Raw genomic sequence first — 23,398 nt, forward strand, 5'->3', positions numbered from 1 at the left:
ACCTGCGCATAGGAAGGTCTGGTTCCGCATTCAGAGGTTTTCAGAAATAAGTGTGAAACGTGCCTTCGAAACTCACCTCGGCTAACACCTCTGGGAATTTTTCTCTAAACTCCTGTTATCAAACGATCTGTGTTTCTACCTATTCTGTGGTATGTATTTTATGTACATTTTTGTTTTTGTTTTACTTTCCTTTTAAAGTAACTGGCTTATAACAACCGTCTCCTTTATATTTTTTTTCTTTCTGTTTGCTTTTCATTTTGTTACCTTCAGACACCTTTGGTAAGTGTGGTTCCTGTTTAAATAAATTGATTCTTCTTTTAAAAATAAAATTAACAAATCCAAACCACCTGCTGCCCAGATCTTCCCTGTCCCGTATCTTCCCACCCCTTAAACTAATTCTGTCTTAATGGCTTTTTCCTCAAAGGCATGCCGCTCCATTACTAACGCCTTATTTTCCTAGGATTATCTTGCCCGGTTGAACTAACTCACAATGGGGTATTGCAGGCTGCCAAAAACCGACTCCTCCCATGAATCTTACGCCCATTTCAATTAACTGAAGCTTGAGATCTCGATCTGCTTTTGCGCAAACTTTCCAACATTGGATAGATCCTGCTGTTTTTGGAAAACCTGGAATTCCCCAGCTACTCCATAGCTTGGTCCCTAAAATTGCTCTCTATCTTGTTTCTATTTCGACTCTGCAAACTGAATTGGGGCTTGGAGTTTCACATCTAACAGAAAAGCGTTAGGAATTTTCTGAAATTCAGCCTGATTTGCAGTGAAGGGATGGGAATAAGGCTCCCCAGGAACAAGTCCCATATTTTAAATTTTCATTTTATGGAGCCCCCGGAGGCTGAATGTACAGCAATCCCAGCAGATGGGTAGAATGAAAATATTCTTTTTTCATTTTTGGAGCGGGCCCAGAGGATTTTTTTTTTTAAGGCAGAACAGTAGTTGAACATGGGACGGTTCAAATGGGAAACATTTTGTTTGCCCCCTACTTAGCCCCTTGCAAGGGGGCAAAGCAGAAGATGCAGAAATGGTGATAGGAATTGGCTTATGTACAGTTCTCGGGGGAAAGCTCCCTAGTTTTCTTCCTACCCCCTTGCTTTCCTGTCTTGGGGATCTTCAGCTCCTGGGATCTTTTCCTTAATTTAAGGGGAGCGACGTATTTCTGAATGCAAAAAGGCCATACCAGGATGCTGCATTTCAATAAAACTCGATTAAATATCCTGACGCTTATAGTGCACCCTTTTCTGACGGGGCTGGAGCAGTTGCCCTACTTTGGAGCTGGCGCTGCAGCAGGAGATACCCCAGGGAGGGGGCTTGGAAGGGGACCCAGAGGGAAAGCAGCCCACTTCCTGTTTCCCAGGGGAATTCCATCGGCAGATGCCATGGACCGTCTTCCCCTGGTTACCATGGAGACCAAGCCTCCGCTCGTCTCATGGATGTGCTTTGGGCTTTGTGAGGTGGGCGCCACTCAGCTCCTCGATCGGCTTTTGGGATTTCAGGGCGGCCTGACGCCCTGTTGAGGACGAGGCAGAGTGGAGTGTGTCTCTGAGCATAAACAGAGGACATTGCCCCCTCTCTCTCCCCACTCCCATCAGAAGAGATGCTGGTTTAGAAAGCGCCATGTGGATAGACTTCAACTCCCATCATCCCTTGCAAACACAGCCTAGGGTTAAGAAAGGAATGGAGGACCTTTGGGCTGATTTCACACAGTTCAAGCTTTTGGGAAGGTAGCAGTGGCTGGAAGACCTTGTATGGGTCTGGAAGCTAAGCAGGCTTGGGCTTGGTTCTTACTTGGAAGGGAGACCAGTGGGTCAAGGCAACCGAAAAACATTTTTGGAAGAAAACAGTGGCACACTGTATCCAAGTTGCTGCCCATGAAACCTGTAAAAGGTTTTACAAATGATGACCTTGGTAGGAAAAAACCATTCAGGAGGGAGCCTAAAAAACCCTAACCACCCAGAGTCCCCCAAAGGGAGGAGATGGGCGGGGACAAATTGGATAAATAAATAAATAAATAAATTGGGGGAAGGGACTACTCTATCCAGATAGAAGGAAGGGTGAGAAAGAAACTCAAGGTAACCTGCCTTGATTTTCTTTAGTATAAGGACAGGGAGGAACTGAGACAGCCTTTCAGGATCCTGTTATTCTACCCTACTATAATAAAGCAGCATTCCTGCAGTCTGTGCCTTTTGCCCTGGCCTACCTTGCAGGGCTGATAGAAACTACATGGATGTCACTGTGAGTCGAGCTTGACTCAGCAGAGACTTTATCTTTGTGCAGTTCAAGGGCTGGCCTGACTTTATTGAAAAACTAAGCAGAGACCCAGCTTGTCTGGGGTTGGGAGACCACCAGGGAATCCCTCTGCTATAGTCTACCCTGGGAAGTTGAAAAAAGATCCTGGAAAACAGCAGCGTTAGGCTCCCTCCCTAGCATTGCATGAAAATTACATGGTTTTGCCCATGAAGATATCCTAAGCTAGCCTCAACTCATAGGAAACTTCAGTTTTACTTTTTTTACGGATACTTTCCACTCTGATCTGCTGGCAGTCTGCTGCTCGGGAGCAAAGACCTTGTTGAAAAGAGGGGGGGGAAGGAATTCAGAGCCCTTTTATTTTAATTCTCTGCCAAGATATCATATGTTTCAGCCCTGCCCTTTATAAATTACTTCTGAACTGTGGTCTTCAACCGAAAAACAGATGTTGGCCTTGCTTTACATTTTCAGCAGAGTCCTTCCTAAGAAATATCAGGGTTTGGGCCAGCTTCTTTCTCACCCACTTTGGAAAAATGAAAACTTTCTGAGTTTTTTAGATATGAAACTCCAAAAAGGGAGGAAAAGATCTACCATCTGTGCCCTGTTCTCCCAGCCTCACCCTGTCCCCTCCTGGTCACCCTTATCAAGGTAGAATAATAATAATAATAATAATAATAATAATAATAATAATAATAATAATAAACAACTCGGGGCAATTAATGGGCTGTTTTCATTTAGCTGTACCCTAAAGCAACCAGCCATTGCAAGGGAGGGTCAAAAAGGTCAAGATGGCTGCTGCACTCACCATCTTGACTTTTTTGACTCCCTCCCTCTCCACGGACAACCCCAGCTTTCAACTTTGCTAACTTCCCCACTTGGGTTCCTAAAATGGAGCCCTAAGAAAAATTGTCTTAGCGCTTTAGAAAAAGAATGAATGTATACAATTATAGGTGTTCCCCCACACTAACAGTTTGCTTTCACAACAACCTTGTAGGGTAGTTCCCCCTGATTGGCACTCACTAAACCCCATCTTAGTTTGCAGTACCTGGGTCTCTCCTGGATCCAGTTCAACCTTCGTGGCACCCTGCTTGAGAAGCTGTTTGATAAAGGCAGCTTGGCTTTCCAAGGAACCAGGGCTGTAGCAAAACTGCAGTGGCTTTGCAGATGCTAAGCTTTGCTTCCTGGCATCGGGGCACGATTTTGCCCACCTGGAGTGGGCAGAGACCATGCTCAAGAGATTAACTGCCAGCACACAGTTCTTCTGTGCATCCCCTTAGCTACACTCCCCCCTTTGTGGCTCAACACAGAGATGCGGCAGGCACCTTCCACCGAGTCGCACGGACTCATTTGCAACAAGGATCATTTGGGGATCCCTGTTTTCCCTTCTTCTCCTTAGAACCCTGCCCAGATGAGGCTCTTAGGATCTGAGATAATTAGTTCCTGTTGAAGGAAAGGGGGGGGGAAGGGGTAGGGTAGGGATGCCCACAGTAAGATTTTTAAAATCACGATGCGTCCCAGAAGACCATGCCTCACCCCGATTGCCCTTTCCCCTTTTTCTAAAACATTCCAGATTTGAGTCACAGATGGCAGATATTTTTTTCCACTGACTTTTTTTTTCTTTTTTCCGAGGCAGAAAGATCTGTTTGAGGGAGTCCTGTTTCTACCAAATAAACCTATCTTCTTCCTCTCTTGTTTTCTTGCTCTTTAAAAATCCCCCAGCTGCTCCTTCACAGTAGCTAGTCCAAATTAACATTACCCCTTTTCCCTTCTCCTTGCCTACCTTCTCCTACAAGCTAACAGCCCTGCTTTTATTAACATTAACAAGTAGCCTTAACTAGATGCTAACCTCTTTCTCTAGATTATGTTTTGAGCCTTTTCTTTAATGAGTAACTAAATCTAACTAGATCCTTAACCAGCTTTAACCACATAACCTCTTTCCCACTCAACAGATGGTAACTAATCAGAAATAATAATCACGTCGTTTTTATCCCAGATCCTGAAAATGGTGCATTTGGTGTAGCCTGGAAGGAGGGGGGAGGAAGAGTTAGAGGAATTACAGAGGCAACAGTCAAGAGGGCTGTCTGCATGGGGACAAAAGTCTGGGGAAGAAAAAAAACACCCTTTGGTGGTGTCCTCGCTTCTCCTGCAGATATTGTTCATACATTTCGGCAAGTCACACAACTAGGGATGTTTAAAAATATTTGCACGGGCCACAAGGAATTAGACCGTTCCTGTGTTGCCCAGGGAATCTGGATCCAGAAGAAAGTTTGTGAAATCCTTTGCATTGTTTTCAGGATTGGGGTAAAACCCTGGAGAATTTTACAAAACATATTTCTTGACTGAGAAATGAATCTTGGAAAGCCAGTGGGGGAAAGGACAGTATGATGGTTTCCAGGTTAGGAATCTTACTTCCCACGGGCGGGAGGACAGAATCAAGTTTAATTGGAGTCTGTGCCATGCTGTGAAAAAAAAACCAGAACTTCTGGTCATGTGCAAAGTGCTGTACTTTCCCAAGGAGCTGCTTATTATACAGGTAGTCCTCGCTTAACAACCATTCATTTACTGACAGTTCAGATTTATGATGGTGCTGGAAAAACTGACTTACGAACAGTCCTCACACTTATGGCCATCACAGTTCCCCCCCCCCCAGTCACACGATCACGATTTGGGCGCTTGGCAACCGGTCCACATTTATGACCGTTGCAGCATCCCGTGGTCATGTGATCACCATTTTCAACCTTCCCAGCCAGCTTCTGGCAAGCAAAATCAATGGGGGGCCATGTGATTCGCTTAACGACCACGTGGTTGGCTTAATGCCTGCAGTGATTCGCTTAACAACTGCTGCAAAGAGGTCGTAAAACCAGGTTGGATTCACTTAATGACTGCTTCGATTAGCAACTGTAATTCCGGTCCCAACTGTGGTCATTAAGCAAGGACTACCTGTATTGGCTTGGACAGCTGCCTTATACCAGATCACAGTATTCTTCTATCTAGGCAATGTTACACAGACTCGGCTAGAGGGCAGCTTTTTCTCTGACCCTTTTTAAAAGTAGGTGGAGGTGCCTGGTAGCAACCTGAGCCCTTTCACCAAGCCGGATTCTTTTCCATGCTGGTCTCTTGGTAACACGGAGGACAAACTGCTGCCTGGGTCCTGCAAATCACAAAGGGATCATCTGCAGGTTTCCTGAGTAACAAAGAGATGGATAACATTCTCCTCCTGGCCCTCAAAATCTCCTATTTTTCCCCTGCCCATACAGTACCCAAAGGCAAAGGCTATTTTTTTTAAAGCAGATCCACTAAGATTCCAGTCCTCATGATTCTGAGTAAAGATCTGGACTGAAATAGGCGTGGATCTTAAATCTTACCTGACCATCTTTTTGCAGCGGCTGAGCGAGGTGGGCGGATGCTACCTGGTGCGATGCTGGGGAGGGGTGCTCTCTAAAACGGTGGGCCTTTGGAAGTCTCTCTCGGATGACGGCAAGGCCCCCGCCCCGGCCTGCCTCCCCCTCGATCAAAGTAAACATAGGGATCGATCCATCTCAAAACTAAATCACATTCCCCCCGTCCTTTGCCTGGGAAATTGCACCTGGGAAGAGCAGCCGTAGAAATGGCCACCCGCCCGTCCTTCTCCTGGGGTTCCTTCCTCCCACTGGCTAGTCCTGGAAAAAAAAAAAACTCCCATTTTCCCCCACTTGTTTTTCACTTCTGTGTTTGTTGTTCTTTTTGTTTGTTTGTTTGTTTGTTTTCCTTTTCCCTTGCAGAAGGTACTCCAATTCGAGGTAAGAGAACCTTGCTTCTGCTGCAGAGCACACTTGCCCCTTCCTAAAAACTGTGTTTTTCCTCTCAATTATAACCAGTTATCGTTCCATGTAGCTGTGTGGTTGATTGGTTGGTTTTTTCCAGTCCAGAATTGTGTTACCTTGTCGCTGTTGGCAATTTCTTTTCCCTCCTCCTGTCCCATCTCCTGTGTCTTCTATCCTGGTTGTCCCCCATATCTTTTCTGCTCTGAATTCTGTCTTACTTTCCAGTACACGTGCAATATACATACACAGTATATATATGGTTCCTTCTTGCAAATGGTCCTTTTTACTTCTTGCTGGATGGACTGAGGCACCGCTGGGAAGGGAGGGAAGACTTCCCAAATTCCTGGCATATTTCCAATTTATGATCCTGCAGGTTTCAAAGTTGATCCCTGGGAGGGCCGGATGGGCTGTATCCATGTCTGTTTTTTCATGCAGGGAGCTAAAAATAACTTGTTCGCGTCCCACCAAAATGACAAGTGTTAATTTGACACCGCTCGGCAGTCCAGGACACAGAAAGTGGGAAATTTTTAATGGAATTGCAGTGGTATTTTCTGGTGTGAAAAAGAACAGGAGAAAAATCTCTCCTGGGAACCTAGGAGATGTGCAGAATCAGAACAAAGGCTGTTGTTTTTTTTAAAATCCAGAAGACAATTTTGTATGTTGTCCAACAACCCTCTCAGCCACAGACTGTCTCTGAAGATGGAGAATTCATTTTAGCTGCCTTGCTAAGTATCTGAGAATTAACTCCATCCTAATCTGGAGGGTCTGAATGCCAAATCTTGAAGGCAAGCAGCAAAAAGTTACTTCTGCCTCTCCTTTCCCAGAGAGGAATAGACTTCCCAGTGGGAAAGAAGGGTGAATGGGGCTTTTGCCCTGATCCAGCAGGGCTCTTCCTAGGTAGCTTTGTTAAGAGAGCAAAATGGAGCCTCCCTGCATAGGGGCAGTCAACCTTGGATGGTGAGATCCCGATGACAAGGAACCTGGAAGGGTTTGTGGTGGAGTTTCCAGAATCGGCAACTGTAGAGGGAAGAGGGAATGGCCTTGAGGGAAAGGGGGAAGAGCCTTTGCCAAGGCAATGGTAGGTAAAAGAAACCTGAGTCCAGGGCAGGGCTGTAACGTGTGCAAATGTCTCAGGCAAGCCCCATCCTAGTTCACATGAAGATAAAGAGAGGGAGGGGGAGGCGCAGATTCTGTTACTATAACTTTACAATAAAGGTAGTATTGGTCTGCATCAGTGCTTCTCAACCTCGGCAACTTTAAGACCTGTGAACTTCAACTCCCAGAATTCCCCAGCCAGCATGGCTGGCTGGGGAATTCTGGGAGTTGAAGTCCACAGGTCTTAAAGTTGCCAAAGTTGAGAAGCACTGTTCTACAAGACTTTGGTTTCCTTCTGTGGTCTACCTTGAAGGGCTGACACAACCATTCATTAGATAAATTAAATAAATGAGAGGCGCACTGGGTGTGATCCAACCCACCTTTCTTGACCTCCTTAGCCAGGTGTGGTTGGCTCTGGAAAATCCAGACCGGAAGATGGAGGGAGAATGGAATAAAAGCCCAGAGTCTGGCAGATCTTTCCTTGGAGATGGGACGTTGCAATATTCTGATTTTACTGGCAGCGAGAAAAGAGTGACCTTCTTAACTAGCACCATTACAGCATCACAAAGGCTCCATTTGATTCATGTTAACCCTATTTAGATTTTGGGGCATTTGACAGCTTGAATAACCCGAGGAAAGTGTTCTGGGGCAGGACAGGGAAGCGCAGCCTGATGGATAAGAATAAGCCAAGAAAAGCACAAAATGTAATTGGTTACTGTAGTGGCAAACTACATTGGACGACAGGAAAGAGTTAAGCACAGGAATAAATTGTGCGTTTGGCGCATCAGAGCCGTTTTCCCCTTGTTGCTCCCCGCTCTGCCCTCTGTCCACAATTAACATATTTCTTGGCATCTGCTCTTTCCTCTCTGTCCTCTTGTCTCACCCCGTGCCAGGTGGCCTTCAGATCGAAAGCAGCGAGGAGACGGACCAGGGTAAATATGAGTGTGTCGCCAGCAACAGTGCAGGAGTGCGCTACTCTTCGCCCGCCAACCTATACGTGAGAGGTAGGGAGCGCCGTGACTCACACGAATGGCAAACATGACCTGTGCCCGCCCCTGCCCGCATGCACGCAGACACGCCAATGTCTTCCGCGAGCTTTTTCTCGCCTTTTTGCCAGACCGAAGAAGTGGGGTTGAAGTCGTATCTCCTGGGAAGGAAGCTCACACTGTGATCCAGAGATGGCTGGAGGAAAACTGTGTGAAATTTTCAGTTCTGTGAAAACTGGCCATTGTGGACAGATGGAGGATTGTCCAATAAGTTGGTTAGACCATGTTCTAGGAGAACGTGGGATACTGGACACCCAGCCCGGATGGGTATCACTGCAGCTTTCTTAAGCAGGGCCCGTCCCCAGCAATGTTCTCATTTCCTTCCTTTCCTCATCATTACATGTCAGTAAATTGTCCTTAGGTGGGTTTGGGAAGGAGAGAACCACAGACATAGACACCTCCTGGCAAAGCTCTCAGCACCCAGAGCTTCTTCAAAAATGATCCTGCTCCACCTTGATGAGGTGCAAACATTCAGTCTGGGGGCTTAACCTCTCTGCATCTTAACTCTGAACCTTGTTCCTGAAGTCCTTTAGGAAGGACCCCTTGGAGATAGGTGAAGAATGCAGGTCCTGTCTCCTGCACCCGCTTAGACAATGTTGAACCCTCCCAGATGCTTCGCCTTGGAGGATAGGAATGAAGCTCACCAAGAATGAAAGAGTTTTAACCACCTTCCTCCTTCACAAGGACATTATTCACGGCAGACTTTCTCAACCTTGGCAACTTGAAGACGTGTGGACTTCAACGCTGGCTGGGGAATTCTGGGAGTTGAAGTCCACACGTCTTCAAGTTGCCAAAGTTGAGAATCTCTGATCCAGGGTCAAGGAACAGCTGTGGTGGTTTAAACTAATTTCTAAACAGTTGGCCTTTCTTTGAATGCCGATAACTCACTAGAGGTTTCTCCAATATTCTTGGGGGGCACAACTCAGATTTCCCACCCGGGGGAGAGGGGCCTCTTTGCAGAAGGCTGCATTTGCCTGTCTAGCAACGAAGCTGCTGGATTTGGAACCCAAACCGCGCCCTCCCCCGCTTCCCACTCCTTTGTTTCTTGAGACTTGACCTCCCTGCCTTTTCTTCCAAAAGATATGGGCTAGAACCTTCTCCAGCAGCAGAGTTTTGAAGAAAAGCAATTAAATGGGGAGAGTTCAGTCCCTCGGTGGAATGCTTCTGGAGCATCTGAAGATGGCAGGCATCCTTTCGAGATGATGCTTTGGATGGGTCTTAACTAAAATACAAAATAATCTGTGCAGGACAGAGGCAGGGTGGGATCCTTGGACCTCCTTGAGGCTGGGCAGGATTTGATCTTGCCAAGGACCACTCCCTCTTTTCCCCTCCTTCTCCAGTTAAGGGAGCCTACGGGCCACCTCTCCGCTCACTTAATGTGGAAGCAAGGGTAGATATGCCAAGTCTGTTGCACACGCATGGAAAGCTGGAGTAACTGAAACAGCTTTCTGCATGGAAATGCTAAAACAACCATAGAAATTGCCCTTATTAATTTTATCTTTGCTAAAAGAGGCAGGCAGATTCCATTTCTTATGAAATGCAAAGGGTTACAGGTAGTCCTCGCTTAATGACCACAATTGAGACCAGCATTTTGGTTGCTAAGCGAAGCAGTCATTAAGCAAATCAGACCCAATTTTATGACCTTTTTGTGGTGGTCATTAAGCAAATCACTGCAGTAGTTAAGTGGACCATGTGGTCGTTAAGCGAATCACACGGTTCTCCATTGATTTTGCTTGCCAGAAGCCAGCTAGGAAGGTCAAAAATGGCAATCACGTGACCACTGCGATGGTCATAAATGCGAACCGGTTGCCAAGCGCCCAAATCGTGACTGCAGGGATGCTGCAACAGTTGTAAGTGTGAGCACCGGTTGTAAATTGTTTTTTTTCCAGCACCGTTGTAAGTCTGAACCATCACGAAATGAATGGACATTAAGTGAGGACTACCCGTAATGCTGATGTTCTGAACTATACCCAGCCTAGAGTGCAGGTGCTGGACAATACTAAGATTTGGGCCAGCCTTGCTGCTGGGCACAGTAAAAGATCTACTCCAGGAGCAGAACGAAGGTGTTGGGATAGTACCACTCACTGGACTTTCAGCTTCCAAGCTAACTAGCCTGCTCTGTTCCTACTTGCTCCCGAGAGCTGGATCTCCCACAGAGGATGCTCTGTATCCCAACGGTCCAATCAATTGCAAGTTTGTCCGTTCTCCTTCTGTACATGCAATTTTGGTAGCAGAATGCTGGGCTGGCTCCGATTAAAGCTGCTGAAAGCACGGTATGCCTGCCTCTCATAAGCCCAAGCAGAAAAATGTCCAACTGAACAATGCAACTGCTTCCCTACCCCAAATTTTGCTCTCAAAATATTCACCAGCGATAAACTAGGGAAGGAACCAAGATGCAAGGTGGTCAGGATCTTGAGAAAGTTTGGAAGAGAGGTGGTGGCAATTCTTTGCCTTTCTCCAGCCTCCCAAGAGGCATAACCCCTCATTTCCAACATTTTAATTGGCAGCTTCCCGTCAATGAAAAGCAGATTGGTGCATTTCCCCAGCATGGACCTACCTCTTTGAATCTGGCTGAATGTCTCTCCTTAGGTTTTTGTTTTTTTTAAGCAGGGGTGTTTTCAGGAGTTTCAGTAGCTTTTCATCCCGCCCCCCGAAAAAATCCCTTCTACACAAGTTACTCCTTGCCATGTGGAAGACAAACCAGCAGTCTGATGGGCCGCTACATGTTTTACAAACTTCTCTTCATGGCTGGCAATGATGAAATTGTCAGAGGCTCCGGTTTTTACCCATAGGTGGCTGTTGCCTTCAGGCCACTGGTTCAGAACGCATTCCAGCAAATGTCACTGTTCTTTCCTCCTGGTTTTTTTTTCCTCCTGTCCCTTTACATCTATGCCAAATTGCAAAAGAAGTGCATTTGTCACTGTTTACTGTCGTGATAATACGGACATATATATATTGTTTCTGTTACTTATGTCTGTTTGGAGCTGTGGCTTAATGCCCAAAAAGATGAGATGTAGGTTCTGGTGCAGATCTTCATGGTTCCTCTCCCCTGATTACAGCCTCTGAAGTCTTAAGAATGAGCTGGCAAGATCCTGGGACTTATGTGGGTGGTAATTTGAATTCTGGAATGTAGAAATGATACCTCTTCTGCATACAGACCTGAAATTATTTGGCTGGTTCTCATTTGGCTGTAGAAAAGGCTGGAGGACAAGGCTGTCCTGAAATCTTGGCCTGAATTTTTTCAAAAAGTCCTGTGAGAATTCACACTTGATGCAGCGGTGCTGACTCGGGGCTGGGCTGTAGCGGCCCCTAGTGGCACCGTACAAGGATTACCGGTGTTTGAGCACTAAACAAGTGTGAATGAAAAATTCACTGCTCCATACTTAACTGGGCGGGGTATACCAGCACACCCTGCCTGTGCAAATTCACACAAGAGCCAGCTGTATTGGAGCCCCTACTCTAAAAGGTAGGGGTGTTGGGGAGACTTGCGCCCCAGATTAAAGCGGGGACTTATTTCTGCTAAGCGAGCTCCGCTAGCTGACTTGAGTGTTGCTTTGAGGATGGATTACTTTGGGGGGAAAGGGCCAGATACAACGGGTGGGGTGGGGTGGGGGTCTTCTCTGCCTTGTTTTTCCCTCTTCGTTGTCACTGCACTCAAAAAGTCTTGATGTTTTTCTAATTGTTTTTCCCCTAATATGCTTGTTTCTCCAATGACCTTTGGGATTTGTTTGGAAAGGGAATAGGGGTGCAAGTTTCCATTTCCTTTTCCTTTGGGGTTTTTCTTTTAACAGCAAAAAGGGACTGGTGCCACCCCTCCCCTTTTCTTTTTTCCATAAGTTTGTACGGGGAAGGAGATTCAAAGGTGTTGGTGCTCAAAGCGTGTCCACATGGGTGCTAGGCTCACACACACCCCTTCCTGTTCAATTTGGCAAGACTGGGCTAAGCCAGATGTATGGAAAATCGCATTCTCCCTACCTCTCCGACAAATTTGCCTTGGGATGGAATTGGAGAGACCGCCCCCCCCTCACACCCGGGCTGAAATTTTTGCCAGCTCTACCAAATTCTGCTGCAAGGCATGGTGGACAGCCAGTCCCCTCCTGCACAGCTGGGATGCAACTGTCAAACCCATGAGGACACGCCTTGAATGGGTCTCAGGATCTTCCTGACCCCCGCTGAGACCGGTGCCTTAAATATTTTGGAGGACTGCGGAAGAGCTCTAAGCGACGGTGAGGACCCCACGGTGATGGTGGTGGGAACCGGTTCTCTCTGGGGGCCAAGCCGTGCTTGTTAATCTTTCTTTCCTTCAGCCACAGGGGATGGCCCCATGGCGATGTGGGGGAGAAGGGGTGGGCCCCCCAGGGCTGCCAGAGGGACTCGGGAGGGGGTTCCTCTAAACCGGCCCGGTGCAACACGGACCCCTGTTCCGATGAGGAGCCCCCTCCCCAGAGACCCTCAATGTTCCTGGGCCCTCTCCTTGGTGGCCCGGATGGTTCAGCACGAAAAGGGAACAAATTTGAGATTTTTTTAAAGTTTTTTTTCCAATTATTATTATTTTTTTAAGTTAAAGACGGAAAGAAAGAAAAAGCAATCGATTTGCAGTTGCCAGCCTTGAAGGCCTTTTTTTACTCTCTCTGTGTTTCCCCTATTTTTCTCTCTTCCCATGTCATTGTGTTCCGCATCAAACCCCTTTAACATCCCTCAGAGCTTCGAGAAGGTTGGTGTGGTTTTTTTTCTTTTTTACTTTCTTTACCCACATTTTTACATTTCTTAAGAGAGAAGTATATATCTATATCTATATCTATCTTTTTTTAATGAAAAAAAAAGCTCTCTATATATGACAAATATATTTTAAATTTAAAAAAAAAAATTTAAAAAGAGAGAGAGAAAGAAAGCAAGCAAGAAATCTCTTTAGATAAAAGATGGCAAGCGAGATCTGGTCGTTCTCGGGTCTCGCCGGAGATGAGTTGAGTTGCATTGTGGGCCTCTCTCTGCATCCTTTGGTAACGTTGCTGCGTTATGCACCTTTCTGTCGTCCTATTTATCTTGCCGTATGGACATTTGGGCCTGATGCATGGTAGAAGAATGTTAACAATGATCTCTGCATGCCGGTCGTTTTTGTTTTTAAATTTTACTTTATGGCTTCAGTTTTTTAGTTTTTACTTTCAGGGGGGTTGGTTTGGTTTTAGTTTTTCCAATTTTGTGTGTGTGTGTATATATCTCTATATCTCTATATACTTTTTTTTTTTTTTTTTGGGAAGAAGAAGATAGTTTGTGTTTTATTTTTAAGTGGATTTTCCCCTCCAATTTATCCCTTCCTAGTTCTCGATTTATTTTTTGCTTTTGTTTTTTTCTCTCTCTCTTTTTTTTTATTCGTTGGTTTTTACTTTTTTTTTTTAAGTTGGTTCTGCTATGCCGCAATTTATTCCAAATGCATTGTGAAAAAAAAGCCAGTGTTCCTGCTTCCCTTCCCCCCTCCAATTCTACCCTGTTTCCCATTCCTTTGATAACTTAAATTATCTGCAACCCAGAATAACAAACATCACACAGTTCTAAATGCCTGCTTCCTGAATTCAGTGCAAGAGGTATAGAAGATAGACCCTTGACACCTTTGTGTGGTTCCCTGTTCCCTTAACTGAGCCAAGGGAGTGGGACGTATGTTTGAAGAACACCAAAAAGGGGGCCGTTTGCCCAGCTGACTAACGTCCAGGAGGCTAAATTCAATCCCCAACAAAACTGGTCCTGCATTGCATTAATATAATATAAATATATAATATATAATATATATTTATTATTCTTTATTTTATTTGATATTCAAATTTTGTTACCGCCCATCTCCCCCAAGAGGGACTCTGGGCGGTTTACAATAAAATCCATTCCGCAACAATAAACATTGAAATCCGATAAAAATAAACAAATTACCAATATAAAATACAATATAAATTATAATTTAATAATGTGATAATGAATGAATGAATGAATGAATGAATGAATGAATGAATGAATTATATTCGCCCCATCAGTGCGTTCTGCTGGGACAACACCGAACCAAACAGAGGACTTTGCTCATCTGGTCCTCCATGAAAAAGAGCTGAACACAAAGAATGTCAGGGACTTCAAGCCTCTCTCTAACAGAACTCTATGGCAGCCAAGGCATAGAGACACTGATTGGCTGCGGTGGCCCAGCCATGCCTATTGCTTCCTTCCTCCACAGCCAACGGGAAGGAGCCAGCATGAAGCCTTGCCTGAACCCTCTTGTTGCAAGGGCTCATGGGATATTAGGCAGAGGAGGGAGAGAGAGTAATAGAAATGAATGCAATAAATAAATAAGTTTGCCAAGTCCCGACACAGCGGCTTTTGATGCAGTTTGTGCAGTTGTCTGCTCAGAGCGCTTAGCAAGCATGAACTGACTGGGGCAGCGGCTGGTTGGGTTAGGCATGTTCTGGAAAGAAATCCACAGCATATTCGTGTTATTGATATGAATTCTTGGTTCATCAGATCTGTTTGACCCTGGCAGTCCAAACTAGAATAGAATAGAATAGAATAGAATAGAATAGAATAGAATAGAATAGAATAGAATAGAATAGAATAGAATACTTTATTGACCAAGTAGAATTAGACATACAAGGAATTTGACTTCGGTGAAAAAGCTCTCAATATATTTACAAAACATCAAAAATAAACAATAGTAAAATAATAATGTTATTTACGAAAACGATACAATCAAGAAAGAAAAAAAATTGAAGGAAATAATACTATGGCTATTTAACACACACTCAAAGGGAGAATTAAGGGACAATATACTGTGTCTGTATATAGGCTTTATGTATTTGTTGTTTTGGGATCTTTTAGTTGTGTCTTGTGGGTTTACACCACACTGAGACAGGAACAAGCAAACCCCCTTTGGGCTGAGCATATGCTGCGGCCCAAGCCCGTCTGTTTCCGTAAGAAAAGTGCCCCGCAAGCACCTTTTTCCCATCCTAGGCTGACCATACGTCCCATTTTGAACGGGACAGTCCCGTTTTTTTAACATTTCCTGACCGTCCCGTTGTTTTAACATAAATGTCCATTTTGTCCCGTTTTTTAAAAATGTTGGAGCTGTTATTGGGAAAAGCAGGAAAAAATTGAAATTGAAAAGGAGGCTGACTTGGCAGTAGTTCTCAATCTGACGGGAAACTCAGAGTGGGAACACAGGAACAGCTGATTGGCGGTGAGCAAGAGGTAGTTGCTGCCACCAATCAGTGCAGTGGAAGATGGTCGGAAAAGCACGCCTGGCAGAAAAGAAGCCGACTGGCTCTCAGGCCAAAACGGCAGGAAGGAAATAAAATAAAAGGGCGTGCCAGAGAGGAACAGGTTGTCGGGGACAACCGGTTACTAGACTCCTCCGTTCCTGTCCTCCCATCCCAGCTCCCTGCTGCCCTCAGCCCTCCTGCACTTCTCCAGCCTCCTGCTGCCTCGTTCCTCTCCTCCCGTCCCAGCTCACAGCCCTCCTGCAACCTCTCCGCCCAACGCCACCCCTGCACCAGCCTCTCTGGACCCAGCCACTGCCTCCTGCACCTTCCCAGCTTACTGTCGCCTCCAAACCTGCCTCGCCCTTCCAGCCGCTGCCAACCTTCATTCCTGCATCCCGTCCCATTTTGCCATCCCAATGTCCCGTTTTTGTCTCAGGGAAATATGGTCAGCCTAGACGCTGCGGTTTAAACCGCTGAGCTGCTGAGCTTGCCGATCAGAAGGTCAGCGGTTCGAACCCGGGTGAAGGGGTGAGCTCCCATTGCTAGTCCCAGTTCCTGCCAACCTAGCAGTTCAAAAACATGCAAATGTGAGTAGATTAATAGGCACCGCTTCGGCAGGCAAGTAACGGCGTTCCGTGTAGTCATGCCGGCCACATGACCACAGAGGAAGTGTCTACGGACAAACGCCGGCTCTTCGGCTTTGAAACGGAGATGAGCACCGCCCCCTAGAGCGGACACAACTGGACTTAATGTCAGGGGAAACCTTTACCTTTACCTAAAAACAAACCACAGTTTCAGGGCAGTCATCTGCATTTGTGTGAAATGTGTAGTAAGCATCTCGCTTCGGTTCACAACTAGGGTGGAAGAGTCCGTTTCTGGGTGAAGAAGAGAGAAATTATCCATCTCTTCTTGAAATGCATCATGGAAATTACTGCTTTTTTTTTTTTGAGGATGTCAGAGTTTGAGTAAAATTCCATGCAAAACAAAACTGCTTCTGTTGAAACCAGTAAAGGCACTTTTAAATCACGGTGTGGAGATCTTTAGAATAATTCTTCTCGCGGGCCTTCAAAATTCTGATTCAGTCAGGGGTGTCTGCAGAGTGTGGATGTGCCCAAAAAACATTGTCGAGGCCGCCATCTTGACTTTTTTGACCATGTCCTGTGGATACCCCTGCATTTAATCCTAATGAGTGAATACTTGCAGGGTTTCATTTAAGGTCATACTGTGTGTCCACAGAAAAGATTCTAGCAAGGGATTGGCAGAAGACAGATCCTCTTTTTTCTGTTCAAAAGGGTAGAAAGGCATAATTGTATCATGTGCCACTTTAGATCTTTGGTAGGCAGGTCCAGCAGGTTCTTCCCCTAACTTACTTGTTTGATTAGAGTTACTTTGTACAGGAGAAGGTAGCCGAAGTTTTTTTTAAAAAAATACTGTAAAAGCCTGTTTTGCATCTTCTTTTCACATCCATCTTTTCGATGCTAGGAATGCAAACAGGTTGGGCCTTGGAAATTTATTTATTATTATTCAAATTTTGCTACTGCCCATCTCCCCCAAAAGAGGGACTCTGGGCGATGTTGGTGCGTTAAAGCAGTGAAGCCTTACAATTTCATTCCATCCCTCCCCACTTCCTGCTTTTGCAATTCCTCTGCAAGATATTTTGGGGTGTTATTTCCCTCCCCAAATGCATGAGGCTTGAGCATGGTTTGGGGGCTTCCTCAGCTTACCCCCCAGACTCCATGATAGTCTGACTGACTGACAGGCATTCTCCACAGCCTGCATCCTTTAAACCCAGCCCATGTCCCACATTTCTTAGCAAAATATTTCTTTTCCCCATTAGATCCATGTTTCTCAAACTTGGCAGCGCTTAAGATGTGTGGACTTCAACTCCAGGGAATTCTGGGAACTGAGTCCACGAATGCTGACTGTGGAATACTGGGAGTTGAAGTCCACACACCTTAATGTTGCCAAGGTCGAGAAACACTGTTTTAGGCATTGTCAGGATTCTGATAAGGAAAAGAAAATGAAGTTCATCTAACCAGATTCTTTTCTTTTTATTAGACAGACAGACAGACAGATGTATAGTCACAAAAGATTTTACAAAACTATTTTATTTGCATGTACCACTTTACATCCCAAGCATTTTATGGCTTCTCTGAGCTGGGCAAAACCAACCCTTGTGATTTCCTACTGTGCCTGATTGCCGCATTCCACTTCTGCTCATATATCCCAATTTCTTTAACTAGGACCAAAAAAAAGAAAAAAAAAGAGAGCAATATAAAAACTATATAAAGTTCTCAAAGGGCAGGTGTTAAAAGCTGTGTGATTTTTGTTGTTGTTGATGTTTATTTGAGAAATCCAGTGCAACTTTATTATTTTTTTCCTCTCTTCCTCTCTCTCTTCCTCTCTCTCTCTGATTCTGCCTTTCTTTCTCTTTCCTCTTTTCTCTCACCACCTGTCCTTCTCTTAAGATGCAGAGATCTCCATGCTCAGATGCCTGGGTGCAGGCGTTGACACACAGACATGCACCACATGTCATCCTTTCCCGTGTTCTTCCCTTTATTTACCAAGTTCAAAGATGGTTCCCAGAACCATGGCACTTTCAAACCTTGGCCGTCATCTTGGAACTCAAGAGCTTTTAGGAAATGTTGCAAAGAATTATTCCTAATGCAAGATAGCTTTCTCCCTTCTCCCTTAGGGACAGTGGAATAAAGGAAGTATTATTAAGATGCCTGTAGAGGAACCTCCTTAAGATCCTGAAATTCGGGCAGTAGAAAAGTCCCACCACAAGAAAGCATGTGGGTACTTGACTATTTTAATTTTCTGCTGAACGGTGAGCTACTAAGTGAGTGGCCGTGTGTCCTAATAGCAGAGAATAGCCCGATGTCTGAAGGAAGCATCTGTTTGAAGAAAGCTAGAATTCTTTTGACCATAATGTTAAGTAAAGGATAGATGAGGCCAGCCCGCTTCCACCCCTCCTGGGAGCACTTTAAATGGTGCATAGCATGGGAAGTATAGACTTCCTCTAGGTCGTTCCCTCCCCCTCTTGATTTTAGGGAAGTTCACTTAAAGAAGACACAATTGAAGGCTGTGATACTGGCCAGCATGAAACAGGAATTGGGCCAATCAACTGCATAATGCCATTTTTTGGATTGCAGTATCCAGTTATAGGCGGATTTTGTTTTAATCATGGTTTGTTGAGTAAACCACAACACACTAAACCAAACAGACAGTATTTAGTCCTACTGTAATGTATGAACCCAGCCAGTATTTCCCATTATTAAAAAACCAGGATAAATGTTCAGTTTGAAATACCGTATTGCCATTCACAGATTTCCATAAAATTCCCACATCTCCTTTAAAGGCAGATCAATTCACCACTGTTGATCTTCTGCGATTAGGGTATCAGCATCCAGAAGAAGCCATGATGGCATCTAATGATGTTGCATGCATCATGACATCGTTGTGTAAATGACATGAATTGTGTACTTGTATCCTTTTTTTATGCAATGATGTCATGATGCGCCCCATGTCACTTGTCCCCCGAGGGCAGTTATGTGATGGGGTGATGGTGCTCCTCAGCACACCATTTTCAGCCCCCTAAGATTTCTCTCATCAAATTTCAGAAGCCAAGTGGCTGAAGTTCAGCAGTGCATCCCCTCTTCCGCTCCCACCATTAACTTCTAAAGTTGGCCATGACCTTCTGGTGATACTACTGCTGTACCAGATGTTCTCATTGAGCCTTCAGAAGGCCAGAGGTTGCCTAGGGACTATGGTATGTACCTAAGGAAAGAACCAGTTATCTTCATTGGGGAAACCCAACAACTGTTTTGCCCTTTTTTTGTGGAAGATCATGCGTAAGATGGTCCATCTCCAACAACAAGCACAGGCTCTATGGAAAAATAATTCCATACTGGTCAAATGTTTTTGGGAAAAGAACACGCTAATTACTGCTCCAAGTTCTAGTGGAAAGCCAAATCATTGTTAAAGCTCTAGATCAATGTTTCTCAAACTGGCATGTTGGCTGGGGAATTCTGGGAGTTGAAGTCCACCCATCTTAAAGTTGCCAAGTCTGAGAAACACTGCTCTAGAGAAAATCCATTTTCACCCTAGTGTCCTTCTGTTTTCTTTATCAGATCCTCAAGTTTTTATTGTGTTGGCAAACTTATTTTCATACTGGCCATTTTGCAGTCCCCAAACCTGAGAAAACATTGAGGAATGTTTTACAAATCTCACCTGCCCCTGACATTGAGGGAGGCATCTAGAATTTAATAAGAAAAGATGACAGGCAATCTTTTGAGATTTCCACTCCGTATGCAGCACAGAGCCACAGAATTTAGGGAGAACTGTCGTAAGACCCTTTCTGCCATCTCAGTCTTCTGCATGCTTGCACTGAGAAAGAGAGAGAGGAAAAAAATGTTCCAGGGGTAAGTGGATACCCTCTGTTGCTTTGAATAATCCTCTGCTCTGAATTGCCCTTTTTTTTAAAAAAAAAAAAAAAGAGGGAAAATAAAATTAACAAATCCAATGAAATTAACACTCTGTTTCTGCAGAAGGATTTCTCGTGAGTTTTAGGGAAGCATTCGACCAAATTGCTAAAGGGCACTCTGCAGGAACACTGTGCTATGTGTGACTTTGAAAGCCCGTGCCTGCTTATGTCTTATGCCTTTTTTGCATTGCTACTTTTTTTTGTTGTTGGGGGAGGGAGATTTTAGATTACACCTTGTCGCCTTGATTTAAAATGCATATTGCTACCACCAACCTGTGCTTAATATTGGTAGTGCTGCTCAAAATCCAATTGGTTTTTTTCCCTTCCACCACACCAAATGAACATTTAAATGAGCCCCCGTGTACCAGCGTGCGCATGCACACACAAACATAACACGTCAGTGAAGATTTACCAGTCTCTTAAGTTGAAATCAACGAGTTGGGAAGTAAAACAGATGCACTAAATTAAGAAAAAGAACGGCTTTGAGAACAGAGCAAGGAGACAGAGGAATCCTTTGTTCCTTGGAAGAATTAAGAAAAAGGCGATGTCTAGCCCACGAATCTGGTTGTTAACTAGTAGTAGAGGCCCCCAATGACTTGGACCCCCCAAAATGTATGCAACCTGCATGTGGCAGAAGGACAGGTGTAATCTAACCTTCACTAGAAGTATGTTGAGGCTGCACATGATTTTGGCCCCTCTTTCTTCTCCTGTCCCCATTTTGGAGCAAGACGGCGTCTTCTCACCAAAATGCCAGTAACGTCCGCCTTCTCACCTCATTTGAAGCAGCAGCTTGCTGGGTGTCAAAATGTTTAATGCCATTTGGTTTCCTTTGATGCTTTCAACCGATCACGTCACCTTCTTCTTTTCTTTCCCGTTCATGGTTTAATTTTTTTAAAACACACACACACACACATAAAAGACAATCCAGTAATTATTTCCCCTTTCCTTGTTGGATATAACAAAATTAACTTCACTTTTCTAGTCTTGCATTCATTCCACATACATTTTTTCCCCTCACCCCCGCCATCCTTTCCTTTGACCCCTTCCTGCTTTCTAATTATGGCTTACATTTAAATGTGGATTGAGGTCTGAAGTGACCAAATTTTTAATCAGTTGGGTCCCCCGCCCTCCCCCCGCATTCTTATCCCCATCTCTCCTACCAGCTGCAAATTCTTCTTGATGGGACATATCTGGGGGTGGTAATGGAAGTTCTTGGTCCTCAGAATTTGCTTTCCAGCTGCATCTTGGGATTCCGGTTTAAGGACAAGATGTGATTGGATGCTGATGCTCCGTTCTTCTAGAATCAGGTCTGTAAAAACAAGCTTGCACTCCACCCCGCTTCCTGTGACCCCCTTGAGCTTTCTAATGCCCCTCCCATTGAAGTCATTCAGACATAGGACTCCCCTCTTCCTAGCATCTCAGGCAGGCAAGGGTTCTCCTTGGTGGGATTTGCTCAGGGTGGAACCCAGGACCACTTCCTTGAATTTGGTGGTCCATCCACCAAATAACCTGGAGATGAAGCTTTAGGCTGACGAGAGTTGTGAGCTGTTCCTTTCCTGCAACTCATTCTTCCTGGTAATATCTGCTGTAACGCAATGCTGGTTGCAGTTGTAAATCTTGGATTTGCACGTTCTCTTCATCTTCTCTCCTCCTCTAAAGCTGAGGCCCAAACTGAGCGGCCACAGAGAGTGGTGTAAAGGAAAATCAAATTTAGTGTCTCTCCTGATTTTGTGTCTCTCCTGATTTTGCCTCCTTTTGAGATGCTACTCAAAGCCCCACGGCGGTCCTTTGCTGCAAAGAAGTTGGGAAGGCTTTGGGGTTGTAAGGGAAAGGTAACAGAGCACATCTGTTTTTGAGGACCTGCAGATTAGTCATTTTGTCCAAAGTGGGTTGGTTTCAATGAAGTCCCAGGTAAATGAACCAAAATAAACTCAGAAGCAGTTGCAGGTCGGTGGGCTAGATAGTAACTCTGCATTGTGTCTAAAACTCAGCATGCAGCCATTGTTCCATGCATTTAAATGGTTGCTAAATTGGGGCTGATAAATGAGACCTTGACATATCAAACATTGTGTTCAGCTAAATGTTACCAGGAATGAGGATTAATGAGCGACAGTGACGTGCCTTTCCCCGGAGATCTCGATCTGCCTTCAGTGAGGAAGCCCAGCCAGTTAGAGACTTAACAGCGGCATTGACATAACATGTCAAGCTTGGTTAGCTTAAACCTTGGTTTAATTGATGGGGGGAGTAGCTTAGTTACTAGTTGTATGGTTCAGTCTACTGCCATGTTTCTCAAGCTTGGCTGCTTTAAGCCCGGCGGACTTCAACTCCCAGAATTCCCTGGCATGGCTGGCTGGGGAATTCTGGGAGTTGAAGTCCACGCATCTTAAAGTGGCCAAGTTTGAAAAACGCTGCTCTGAACCAGGAAATGGGTGCTTCCTGTTCCTCCCTCCTGAAATCAGAGCTTGTCCATGGAACACTCACTGGTGAAATCAATACAGCATCGAAATTCAGCCTAAAGGTTCAGACAAATTCTTGTCCTGGGGGGAAAAAAACCCCTCAGTGTGTCCTTCTGCTGGAAGATCCACCAGCTGGAAGTATCTTATCCCTAATATGCTCCTCTCAAGACAAAACGTTAGATTTATTCAGTTTTAGGCCATCCTTTTGACGTCCCTTCCCTTCCAACTGTTTCGTGCCGCATCCCCCAGCTTTTGCATTAAGGCAATGCTTTCCAAACCTGGGTAAATTACCCAAAATTGGGGGAAAGTGGTTTTTCTTTGGGTAACAACGCACAAACCCCTTACCCAATCATAACAGGGAGATGTAAATTGACTTAAGTGTTTTATCCATTGGGTCAAAAGGACCTTCTGATCAGCGATTTTGGGTAAGGAAGTTTGAGAAGCCCTCAAAAGGCCTTCTTCTGCTATTCACGCCCCTCCAGCAGAGAGGAGTGTTTGGGTGGTCGGACCTTGGGTGGTTAACACCCGCCAAGCCCCCATTTCCTCCCCCCACTGTGTGCGGTGAGAGCAGCACCCGGCCTCTCTCACCCCCAGCCCCGTCAGGATGAGACTGGAGTCCTCTTCAGACTTCAATTCACAGCACTGGCCCATTTGAGCTATGGTTTGCCAATTTCTTTTTTTAAGTTTGATTTGGTCCGTCCTTCCTCCCTTCCTTCCTCATTCCCCCATTGCTAGATTCAATTCAAATGTGTTGTCTTCATCTGTTTCAATCAATACCTAGGTGTCTGCATTTCTACCTGCCTCTCCCCCCCCCCTTTTTTTGCCATTTTAAAGCCTTTTGCAGAGTAAATCTTAACTATTCCGTTGGATCTCTCTCTTCCTTTCCCCTCCTCCTCCATTTGCTTCCTTCCCCCTCTGAGCCCACGCTTTTTCCTTCTGTGCCCTTTTCATCCTCATCCCTCAGCAAGGCTTCCACTATTTTCCCCCCACCTTTGGTCTCTCCATTTCATTTGCCATATGGGTA

At 45.1% G+C, this 23,398-nt stretch overlaps 1 protein-coding gene across 1 annotated transcript in view; it reads left to right on the forward strand.

Moving 5' to 3' along the window:
• PTPRS (protein tyrosine phosphatase receptor type S) overlaps window positions 1-23,398 on the forward strand; it is a 176,250-nt gene that overhangs the window by 56,659 nt on the left and 96,193 nt on the right. Inside the window, exons 5-6 of the mRNA XM_063290915.1 lie at window positions 8,051-8,161; window positions 12,906-12,917. Of these exons, the coding sequence (XP_063146985.1) occupies window positions 8,051-8,161; window positions 12,906-12,917 (123 nt within the window). The remainder of the gene's footprint in view (window positions 1-8,050; window positions 8,162-12,905; window positions 12,918-23,398) is intronic.

The sequence above is a fragment of the Candoia aspera genome, chromosome 1 (assembly GCF_035149785.1).
Source record: "Candoia aspera isolate rCanAsp1 chromosome 1, rCanAsp1.hap2, whole genome shotgun sequence".
NCBI lineage: Eukaryota > Metazoa > Chordata > Lepidosauria > Squamata > Boidae > Candoia > Candoia aspera.